General features: G+C 34.9%; 1 protein-coding gene across 1 annotated transcript; it reads left to right on the top strand.

Annotated features, from left to right (window-relative positions):
- Positions 1 to 3,016: 3,016 nt before the first annotated feature.
- LOC149848795 (uncharacterized) lies at positions 3,017 to 12,216 on the top strand. The gene is made up of 2 exons (XM_090012489.1): positions 3,017 to 3,367; positions 11,533 to 12,216. The coding sequence occupies exons 1-2, from the start codon at positions 3,034 to 3,036 to the stop codon at positions 12,093 to 12,095; spliced, it is 897 nt and encodes a 298-aa protein (XP_089868615.1). The 5' UTR covers positions 3,017 to 3,033; the 3' UTR covers positions 12,096 to 12,216.
- Positions 12,217 to 12,827: the final 611 nt, after the last annotated feature.

The raw sequence follows: 12,827 nt of genomic DNA, 5'->3' as shown, positions 1-12,827 counted from the left end.
GCCGAAGTGAAAAAGACAACGAGAACCATATTAGCACAATCAGCGAGATCAAACACTACTGCGCCATAAGAAACTACAATAGCACAACCAACGAGAAAGGTAGGGCTATTAGCATCACTAAAAGAACACGCTCTGCTGGTGGCAAAGGCAGTGCGATCGAAAGGTCTACGGAACACAAAGGCAAAGGAAGTGCAAATCAAAGCTCCGATAGTAACATTCACACAAAAGGGAAAGACAATCGAAAAAAAAAGCTAACAACTGAGGAGGAGGATAATGATGAACTGTGGGAGCGAATTTGATAATATTTTTAGATGGAGATATTGAGATGATATCAACAATGAATGTATGGATGCTATTTAATTTCTAGATTATGTTTCAAATTTAAATTTGACAGAATTTATGATATTTTTTAAATTCTTGCAATTTTTTTTATACTCGAACCTCAAAATCTCGTAAATACTGAAGTTACTTTGCATAAAAAAATTCAGAAATATGTATAAAAATATGTGAAATTTCTTTCAAACTTGAACTGACAAACTTCGCAAATACCTGAGTTACTTTGCATAAAAAATATAATAACTTCATAAATATGCAATTTTTTTTAAACTTGAACATCAAAACCTTGCAAATACTTAAGTTACTTCGCATAAAAACTGTAATAACTTTACATAAATAAACTGTGAAATTTCTTTTAAACTCAAACCTCAAAACCTCACAAATACTTAGGTTAGTTTGCATAAAAATGTAATAACTTCGCAAAATAAATCTTTGAACTTTCTTATAAGATCGAACCGACAAACTGCATAAATACTTGAGTTACTTCGCATAAAAAATGTAATAACTTCACATAAAAAAATTGTGAATTTTCTTTTAAACTCAAACTGCAAAACCTCGTAAATACTTGAGTTACTTCTCATAAATAAACTGTGAAATTTCTTTTAAACTCGAACCTCAAAACCTCGTAAATACTTGAGTTACTTAGCATAAAAAATATGATAACTTTTCATAATAAATCTATGAACTTTCTTTTAAACTCTAACCGATAAACTACGAAAATACCTGAGTTACTTCACATAAAAAATGTAATAACTTTGCATAAAAAATCTGCATTTTTTTTTTTAAATCGAACATTAAAACCTTGCAAATACTTGAGTTACTTCACATAAAAAAAGTAATAACTTCTTATGAACAAACTGCAAAATTTCTTTTAAACTCGAACCTCAAGATCTTGCAAATACTTGAGTTACTTCGAATAAAAATTGTAATAACTTTACATAATAAATGTATGAACTTTCTTTTAAACTCAAACTGACAAACTGCACAAATACCTGAGTTATTTCGTATAAAAAATATAATAACTTCGCATAAAAAATTTGTACATTTTTTTAAACTCAAACCTTAAAACCTCATAAATACTTGAGTTACTTTGCATAAAAAATGTAATAACTTCGCATAAACAAACTTTAAATTTTCTTTTAAACTCGAACCTCAAAACAATAGATGCGAGGGCTAAAAACTTGGTATATAAATTAGTTAAACTGTTAAACATAAAATCAATTACAACTTCATTTCAATGATTTACAAAACAATAAAAAATAGAAATCACTATCCTAGATCCCTTAGTCGTGCTTGTAGTTGCTCGTTCACCTTAGCGTAGTTTTCTATGATCACAACTTGATGTTGTATAATCGCTAGAAATATTGCAACAAGTGTTTCCTTCAGCATACTGATTTCAGCCTCTTTTGCAATAAGCGTATCCTTTATAAAAGCTTCATAAATTATAAAATATTTCGTAAATGAAATTGCAAAGTCCCAAGAGGCTTAACCCTAATTTTGGTTAGGGCATTAAAGATGGGAGGTTGACCAGTCAACCTTATCTCTTTGTGCATGTCCACCCAGGGCATTAAAGATTCTTGTGAAACTACTTAATCTATATCTGTTTGATGAACTTTCTTTTAAACTCGAACCTAACATCGCAAATACCTGAGTTACTTTGCATAAAAATTTTGCGAAATTTCTTTTAAACTCGAACCAATAAACTGTCCAAATACCTGAGTTACTTCACATAAAAAAACTGTAAAATTTCTTTTAAACTTGAACATCAAAACCTCACAAATACTTGAGTTACTTCGCATAAAAAATTTCAGAAATGCAAATAAAAAATATATGAAATTTCTTTCAAACTCGAACTGACAAACTGCATAAATACCTGAGTTACTTCACATAAAAAGTGTAATAACTTCGCATAAAAAACTATGAAATTTCTTTTAAACACAAACCTCAAAACATCGCATATAGAGGAAATTCATACCGAAATGATAGGTGCAAGAGCTAAAAAGGTCATAAAAATAACAATATTTGTGATTTTGGACAGCATATGAATTTAAAAAATTTTAAAGCATTTCAAAAAATATGTCATTTTTATTGTACAATACAGTCATTTTTAGTATTTTATCTATACAGGCACTATTCAGCTAAGCTGAGTTGAACACCTCATGTTCGAGCTTGACTCTTTTAAGTTAAATGAGTTGCTCTTGGCTCGGCTCACCAACTATATCAACCGATCATGAATAAGTTTATGACGAGCCAAACCAAGCCGAGTCACAAGCTACTTGTTTTTTTATGAGCCCTATCTCTTACCACAAGTAGAGTGAGCTTGCTCTTTGCATGCCATGGTGGGGCCACGAAAATGCTTCCTGCAATTCCGTGGAAACCCCAATGTTTTGGTGGTGCACAAACACCCCATGAATGTTGGATTTCAAACAGCTCGGATTTGGATTTGGATTTGGATTCAGTTTTGGCTGATCCCCATCGGACTCCAAAATCCAATTATGTTACATCTGATTAAGTTGGACTTGGCAATGCCTAGATCCGAGTCCGACCCGCTCACATCTATTCGCTTGGTGGTATCCGAATCCAAACGACCCAAACCGATTCGTTCATGCGAGAAAGATCGAACCGATTCGAGTCGATATTCTCCTACAAGACCAGGACGCCTCTGGGCGTCACCGAAGAGGAGGAGGAAGAAGAAGAATGGCGACGGCTAGAGATGCTCGCCGGAAGCGAATCGTCGACAGGGGCTCGGATCGACTCGCCTTTATCTCCGGCCAGATCCCCTCCATCCCAGCTACGGCAGAGCCACCGCCACCACCACCACCACCAACACCAAAAAGGGGAACAGCAGCACCACCCCCACCACCACCACCACCATCGGTTCTTCCAACACCAACATGGGAAACGATATCAATATCTCCACCATCGTCGATTCCGCCGACACCAACATGGGAAACAATCACAAAATCGTCACCAATGTCGATTCCGGCCGTTCCTCAAGAGCCAAGACTCCGTTCCAAGCATGGAGACATCGGTATCTTGTTTATTAATGAAAAAAAGAACCATTTGATTCGTGTGTTTTCTCCCTCAAAATTTGATCTTTTTGTATGGTTGGCGGTTGATTGATTTTTGTTGGATTTTTACTTTTTTTTTTATGAATTTTGATGAGAAAGTTATGTGATTGAAAATTTAGCTCTTTTTGTGCTTGGTTTTCGATGAGAAGGATGGGTCTTTATACCATGAGATTCACGGCTTTTGATTTCCTCTTTTCTCTTTGATTTGTTCATTTTATATGATTTGGTATTAATTTCTCCTACTTTTTGTTTGATTTTTTGTATTTATTTCTGATAACAAGTCAATAGGATGAAATTTTGGCTTTTTCTGTTTTCTCTTCAATGAGAAACAAAAGATTAGTTCTAGAAGCGCTTTGATTCATCAGTTTTGTTTTTCTTTTATTGATTAAATCTTCCAAATGTTCGTCTTTTGATAACATTGGCGGTGGGCTGCCCATATGATTGTTTTTCTTTTTTTTCAGAATTATTTTTGTAACGACCTGTACGAGAAGTTTTCATTTCTTATTCTCTTGTTTTTTGCAATGAAAAGATTAGTTTTGGATGTTAGTATTGGTATTTTCCTTCTTGTTGTGGATGGTTAAATCCTTCAAGGTTTCCCGTTATGTGATTGGTGCCAGGCATCATTTCTATTGCTCTTTGACAGGCTTTCTGTGTTTTTTATGTAGAGCAGGGGAGAAGTAGACTTAAGGTTTGTTTTGTGAATTGTACAAGGATGATAGGATGCAAAACATGTTATGTGTGTGGTTCTTTCTCGTGGCTTTTGGTGGGTTTTTTTTGCAGCTGTTGATAACATTTTTTAATGTGTCTAGTTAACTCATTAATGTTGAATCTGAGATGGGGATTAAAAATATAACCTTTCTTAACTTTGTTGATCATGTTTAAGGAATTTCGCTGGCAATCTTGCCAGAAATCATTTATTTGTTGGATGATTTATTTCTTAAAAAAAAAAATCTTAAGCTACGTTTTTATATACTGGGAAACAATGTGCGTGTGGCTTAAAAATGGTCGCTGCAGAAGAGTGGATGCATGTGCCTTATGACTAACGAGTTCTTTCAATATGATGCTAAGCATTGTCATGTTGTGGCTTTTTGATATTCAAGATATTGGTTGAAAGTATGTTACATGGACACTTACTACCAGCCAGCGGTATTCTTGTCTAATACTTGCAACATGACACCAACACTGTTGGACACTAGTTTTTGCTTCATTGGGTGTTGAAGTATTCTTAGGCTTTCAAATTTTGGCTCTTAAGTCTAAACATGTTTTCTTATGTTGATTTTATTAATTTTGTTTGAAAATTACAAGCATCTTGCTGACTTCATTATGGACACCACCACTTAGTGGCTTGTTCGAGTCATCAAAAAAGAACTATTGATTGCTCAAAAGCTACAGGATAAAACACACGTAAAATCTTTAATTGTAGTTTAAAGTTCAAACATGTCTTGATTATGTCCTCCCACATGCACGTGCCTGCACACACACGCACATGCACATATCTCTGTATCTAGCTTTTTAGGCCTTGACGTGACCAAAATGTCTGATACTAACGTACATTATCCATGTTTAGCTAATGTTCAAATGGATAGGAACTGAACATTGATGTTGTTTCTGAAAGGATTGATAGTATTGAGACCAAGGTTGTTAAGTGTCTTGCAATATAATATATCACAAAAACTGTAAGAACCTATATTATAGACCTAAAAAATATAAATGTGATTAAGAATAGGAAATTGCTGAAATAAATATTTAAAAAATAATTGATAAATAAAAATTGGGACGTCATTGAAGCTGGATAAATGATTGAGATATCATTGTAGAATTCTCCCCTTACATTTTATAAAATTTAGATGACTAATATTGCAAAAACATACTGAATGCAGTAACTGGGAAAAACGTCCGAACCTGTTGTGTCATGGATCATAAACCACATCAAACCAATGATGAACAAGTTTAAGAATTTAAAGAAGTTATGAGTACCCTATAGCAATCATTTTCACAAAAATGAAACATTTATCTCCTCTTTTCCAATTCCTAAAAAGCACTACTTTGGGTGAAAATGAGCCTTGGGGTAGTATAACGTGTATCAATCACCCTAATAGAAGAAAACATTCTAGCCGAAAGTAACCAGAGTATTAGAAAAATGAAAAGAACAGTACAAACACATGGTTGTATCATATCGCAATGTGACACAGTAAAGATAGTGCTCCACGTGATGCATGAGGGGCAGCTACTTTACACCCTTGAAACTGGTTCCAAATGTGTATGACATTCAACTTTTTTATCTTGAGTTTTGCACCTTAATTTATACATTGTGACTTCTACAACTGTGGGATAAACTGCATTACGTAGAATCAGGAATTGTTTGGATTGATTATCCGTTCCTATCTATCCTGCCCAATCCATTGATACTAGGGAAGACTCACCCAACATCAAGAGGTATTTGATTTGAATTTTATCACAGCCAGCTCAATCCGATTTGAATCATAGACTTGGAAAACCCTGGCTGTAGCATCTGGTTTGTCTCCTTTTAGCTGTCCCCATTTTTTAGCACCAAGTACAAACGGAAGATAGAGAAGATTGACGGCATCTTGAGTACTATTTGTTGTGGCAAACTTTTGGCTGGTGTTTGGAGAAAGATAAATGAGAGAAGAAGAGAAAGATTCAATATATACATGAAAAGGAGAGAAAAAACAACTTAACAGTGTCTCATGCTTCATTGTAGAAATGCTTTTTACTTTGTAAGCACTAGCATTCAACAATTTTTTTTGTTTGTGCATGTATTCACTGAACATTTGCATGTATAGGATACATTGTGAACTTCATGGCTTTTTTTTTATTATATATGAATGAATTTGTAGCTTCACATGTAAGTTTAGATACAAAATTTTTGAGTATTACCTTAAAATCTAGGCTAATCATGTGCTTTCTGTCTTTTGTGGTTTTGAGCATGCACAGTCAGTTATTCATGGTTTATAGAAGTCTTTACTCTTTGCATTATTCAAGCATGATTGCATGCAATTTTGAACTTGAATCATGTGTTGAACTATGGAATCGAGATTAAGGAACAAAGATAATCACGGCACACGAAGCAGAGATATGGCTAAGTTCCAACTTACATCAGTGACCATTAAAGAACAAAGATCGCCATGAAACTCAAAGATATGACCAAGTTGCAACCTACATCAAACACCACTTTAACCACCTTAGTGAAGTGACCACACTCTCGCCACTGGTAGTGACTTTGCATGTAACAACCCCAACTCATACTCTTTAAAAAGTGTGATTTTTTTTAAACAAGTGCAGAAACAATCTCAGAGACCTGGGGCCTTTACAATTTCACTCTCCATTGGATAATTCAACCAACCACAAGGGATCTTACATTTATCATCCACATCATAGCAAACCAAAATTTTATTAATTAAGTAAGAAATAGTTGTCTCGAGACAATTGCATAAAAACAATCAGAGCGCAATAACAAGTAAATGTAAAGGAAACAAAAGAAAAGTAGAGTCACGTTGTCCATCTGTGAAGCTGTCTAGCAACCGTGTATCACTCGTAGCTCTCCCAAAAGCGAGTCACTTCACTGATCCCCTGCGGCTGCGAAAAACCACAGAAGTAGGGGTGTCAGAACCGAAATCCTGAGTACAAGTAACTCTAATGAAATAAATGAGCATAAGAAATACAGATAGGAATTCATGCAATAATTTAGAGGTATGCAATTATAATAAATACATAATTCAATTAATCATTTATGCAATAAAGACAATTATTAAGCATGAGAGAACATTTAATAAATAACAGGATCACAACTTAAGCAATAAAATCATTTAACATGCATTAGGGATTAACATTATGCATTCACCGACATTTAACAGTTAAGGGAACAAGTAAACATGCATGATCTAATGTTTCAGTGCAATGCATGAGTAAATTATTACCTTTTATTAGGATTTTCTTTTCATATGCATGTCCCTATTAAATACACACAATTTAAGTTTCTCTTTTTAATTACCATTGCCCGCGGATACACCAGACAGGTAAAATCTCCGAAGTCAAGTTAGGTTCCTAGGGTAGCTTAACACACAATTTGTATTTTCTTACTGGGTTCTAAATTTAGCCCCCGACCGAAACAACCTTCGAAACATTAAACCACCCATCTAATGTCGGGAACACCAGAGACCACCCATCCACAAGTGTCACTTTTATTGTTATACCAAAACAACAGCTGTGTCTACACACCACCTCCAAGCAAAGTGGGAGATTGTCCCTAAAATCGTGGTAAGGAGAAGAACCTCAATATCGGGTTCAGGGGCAACAACAATGCACATAAATTTTTTTATCCTCGTGGTTTCCCCAAAATCGAAACTCCAATATTCTTATACTCTCGACGAAACATCTTAGAAAGTACATTACACTGTTTTGTTATTTTTATTAGATTATTATTATCCCATTTCTTTAATTTGCAATTCAGCATACAAACAAAGGCAACAACGCGCATATACCCCTGCGAGAGCCATCACGGGACTCCCGCCCGTGGAAACACATAGAACAGTGCAATGCAATGCAAAATATTTATGTAATTTTTGCGATGTATAGAAACAAGTAAAGGTGCAACCCGAGCTCCGGGCTCACCAAGCCCACGATGAACCATTTCGATCATCGATGCATCATATGCAAAAATCATAACATCATGTCATATATGCAATAATAATGTCAACATACTTCCGATGCACATTCATATATGCCAATTTAACATGTGCATGATCTACAACATTCATATGCAGAAGCTTACCCCACTATGCTATTTTCATACTTTTATTGATCATGCAAGTGTGAGAACACTCTCCCACCTAAGCACAACCTATAAACATTCCGCACTTGAATTTTGTGTATGCATGTGATAGCCAATTTGCATTTAAACTAAAACAAGCAGGGTATCTCAAGTAGGCATGTGATAAGTTTCATTATTAGCATGCAAAAGGATCAAACAACCACACTTAGAGAATTCTGGAGATTTAATTACATAGCTACATACATACATTTATTATATGCACATGCACTAGAACAAACTGAAATAACACTTTGCATATGCATGTCTTAATCAGTCAAAACATATGAACAATTCCGATCTTATCATGTTTCAAAATACATTCACAACCCATTCTGAAAATTAACATGCATGTACTAAATGTTGTTTTTTTTATAAACAACACAGGCCAACACCTGGTAGGGTGACACATGGCCCACTGGCCTGTGCATCGTCTGCCAAGGCCAACCAGCACAAAGCTCAGTTTTTCAAAACAACATTTCTTTTTAAAACCCTATATATATTTTTTAAATGACAGTGTGCAGCCCCTCTCGACTGGCCCCACATGCATAAGTCAGTAATGAGAAATTTCACTCAAACACAACCCATATTTACTGCTGCAAAACTGCTAAGTTTAGAAAGCATTTGAACCAGGTAACATGTGGCACCTCCCCAGAAAGCATATTGTACAGAAATGAAATTTAGTTAGACGGATTTCTTTCTTGACTGCAGTTAGTCTTGCAGGAAAATGGAGGGGTTGACCATACCCAATAAGCAAGCAGACGTCTTCAATGATTTCAGGATCACGACACACTGATGTGGCCATAGTTTTCAGATCCACAAGATTTTTAGAAAGCTCCCATGCAGCAAAATTATAAGTTAAATTAGGCCAGACACACAAGAACACACATACATATGTAAGTTTGTGTGAGCGAGTGAGCATGAGAGAGATGGTATGTTGTCGTTTAACTCCACACACACAAGAACATGCATACACATATACATATATAAGTCTGTCAGTGAGAGAGAGATGATATGGTATCATTTAACTCCACACACACACACAAATACGCACATCTACTACCAATAGAAATTTTGTTTTAGTATATACAGAATTTTTATTGCATGAAAGAATGAACATAATCAAGAGTACAACCATGGAGGAAGATCCATGCACCATCCTCCATGTGTTTTTACAAAAACATAGATATAAACACTTTTTTCATGGATTTTCATCAAATTATTGCATGAAAATCCAATCTATATCAATTTCTCACTTGATTCAAGAGAAAAAACCCATACCTTGAATAAAAAAGTGAAGAAAAATAGAGGTGAATATTGAAAAACGTGGGTGGAGGGCTGGAGCAACTCTCCTCCTCTCCTTCCTCCTTTTTCCTCTCTTTTCCTCTCTTTTTTTCCTTCTCTCTTTCTTCCTTTCTCTTTCTCTTTCCTTTTTTTTTTTTGAGGCTATTTATAAAGAAAAGGGGGGTTATGCCTTCTCCCTTCTCAAGCCCTTTCTAAATGGGCTCAAGAAGGTGAGTTTCTAAAAATTTGAAACTCCCTCTCTTGTTTCCAAAATTTTTTAACTCTATGTTTACTTTTCTAAAACTTTTCAATTCTTTTAAAACTCTCTCTTAGGTAAGAATAAGGACTCTTTTAAAAAGTCCTACTCAGCCCTAAAATAAATTTTCAGAATTAATATAATTTAATTAAATAATTATTAATTATTTAATAATTAATTAAATAAAATTTGAATTTCCAAGGTTGGTTTAATTACCTTAGGAGTCTTTATAACTTCATTTAGTTATAATTTAAAGTTTTAAACTGAATTTACAACTACATTTTTATTGGACATGGATTTGGGTCTGGATTCGAATCCAAAATCCAAACCCATACCCAAAACGAAATTGGATCAAGATCTGGATTAAATCCAGATTAAAATGGGTCTTAAATAAGATCCAAATCCATAATAATTCAGATCGTATGCCTTGGACCCAATCCGATCCACTTCGGATCTAGTTCGATAAACTGCTCCATTTTTTAAAAAATGTTATTTTCTGGCCAACCGGAATTTGAATTCGACAAAGTAACATACCGTTGCACTCGGTGTTTCGAGACGCATCCAACGACATATTACACAAATATCAAATTCTGAATTTCGCTCGAAAATAACCCGAATGTCGTTCGAATTTAAAAGTAAAAAATAAAACTTTCTTACGCCTCGATTGGTTCGTTACGACCTTGTCGATGGGACCTGAGCCAAGCCCAGACTCAAAGACATCAGTCTAAAAACCGAGCCCCAAATGATTTTTCTCCCAGACTTCGCCAAATTTTCGAAAAACCAGAAAGATGATTAAGTATGAAAATACGTGATATTACATTGTAGACTCTACATTTTCTTGCGTTTAAGGTCTGTTCTTAATGAACTTCTATGAAAGCAAGTATTGTAAATCTCAGTTCATATTGTAGAGAGCAATGCAGTTGCATCATGGTTGTGTCGACTTGTTAGAACAGCTCTGCATGGCACACGCTTATATGTTATGGTAGGCACAAGACTTGAACTTCTGAATTATTGCTCACTTTCATAGAAAATGTTACTATAATAAACTTTCTAGGAGGTTTCCATGTGTGCAGAGTTGGACACATGTTGATTATACTCTGGTTTGATTTGTTTTCAGTCCTAGTCATAATGGTTCCTTGTCTGAAAATGTTCGAGTCAATGTGGTATATACAGAAAGGTTTTACTGTTGGGTGCATGTCTTACTAACAAAATTTGAATTGTAATTCGATGCGTCAGCAAGTCTTACAAGCTGTAGAATCTCAAGAGTGATTTGACATTTTACACAATCTCAGGAGTGGTTTGACTTTTTTTCTTAATTACCTGTCATCATTTGTTTCTTCTAACCATTTTGACTTTTTAAATCACATACTATGGATCCTGAATGCTAGGAAGCTGTCGACTAAGATCTCTTGCCAGAGATAGGATAGAGAGCAAGAAAGTTCTTATAAAGCATGTTTTTCTTTCTTGATATCATTCACATGCTGAAGAAAAGAAGTAAAAGTGAACTCACACGCTTACTGATCGTCAATCTGAACCCTTGGGGTATCTTTGGAAGGGCCTGTGTGTTTAATTTCCAATATCTATGTTACTTGGTGATGGTACCATCTTATTTATTACATGTAGATTGAATTCGATCTATGCTAGCTTCATTTCTTTGCCCCTTAGCATTTGTCACTCTAGACAACTTGAACTGCCCTGCTTCATTTGGTGCACTGGTGTGATTTTGGCATGATTTACTTATTGCTTTGATATTGCAGGTGCCAAGCATGATAACAATGAGGCTCTTGGTGGATCTCTATCATTGAATCGTCAAGAAAAGCATGGCATCAGCAGTTCATTGGGTTCAGATTACAAAACGCGCTTGTTGGTCCCCGCTATTCACTACCTACAAGGTCTTGCTTCTACAGTTCATGATCTTAAGCTATTCACATCAAAACAAATCATTTCTGCCATTTCAGCTACTGAAAACATCCGTGCTGTATGCGCCACTATTATGGCTCTTTTGATCATCATTTCATATAATCGTGATGCCATAATTGCTGCCACCATAAGATGGTTGATCCCATTTCCAGTTTATATGATCTTGTTGACTGATGTAACCATTGTTCTTGGCCATGCGATCGCTAACCAATCCAAAAGCAACACAGGTGAAGAAAAAACAAATGTTGGTGCTGATGAATATGCTTGGGCAGATCAACTAGAGAAGGCCTTGGATATTGGTTGGGTTTTGTATAAGGCAATCAGTGGGCTATTTATGGATTCCAGCATATATGCAGTTCTGATGGTATCTGGTCTTTCTTTGGTTCAGTATTGGTCATAGCATGTTAGAAATTTTCATGTAACTTTACATGTCTGTGCCAGAGCTTATCTGCAATTGTTTTGTATTTGTTCATCAGAATAAACCACTCTCAGTAATGATAAAGTTTTGCTTAATCTGATTCTCCATGAGTTTTATCCGGTTAATTTTGTGCTGGAGCTAGTTGGTTGGTTAGTTTTTTTAATCAAAAGAAAAACCTCTGGAGCAAACTATTTTCTTTTTTACAGTCCACAAATAACACAGAATGGTTGTCTTGATGTGGCATTATTTCTTCCTAATCACAGTTACAAATCTCGATGTATTGTGATTTCTTGGCAAGGGAAAATCTCCTGATAAATAAAAATTCTGAGGGGTATGCAGAAAATGCTGGGAAAATGTAGTTGGTTTTGTTATAACAATATAAGGAAAATATCAACATATTGAAATTTAAAAGGAAAAATGTGTTAAGAATAAATAAAAACGTAATAGAAATTCTTAAATTATGATAAAGCAATAATGTACTAATAAAGGTTATTTTGAATTTCTTATGTTTGTGTTAAGAATATTGTTTTGTGAATTTATAACAATAAGACGGTGATTAATTTTATTTCAGATGTTTGTGACGGTTCCTGAGTGCCTTCCAAGATCAGGTTGGTCTTGGATGATGCCAGACTTCTACTCTTCTTAAGGCATGTCAATTTTGGACCATACCTTAATTCGATACAATCACTTTACATGAGATTGTACCTTTTTTTT

The sequence above is a fragment of the Nuphar pumila genome, chromosome 1, assembly GCF_984573655.1.
Source record: "Nuphar pumila chromosome 1, dmNupPumi1.hap1.1, whole genome shotgun sequence".
NCBI classification, from domain to species: Eukaryota; Viridiplantae; Streptophyta; class Magnoliopsida; order Nymphaeales; family Nymphaeaceae; genus Nuphar; species Nuphar pumila.
The sequence above is the reverse complement of the archived record's forward strand: the minus strand, read 5'-3'. Positions and strand labels throughout refer to the sequence as shown.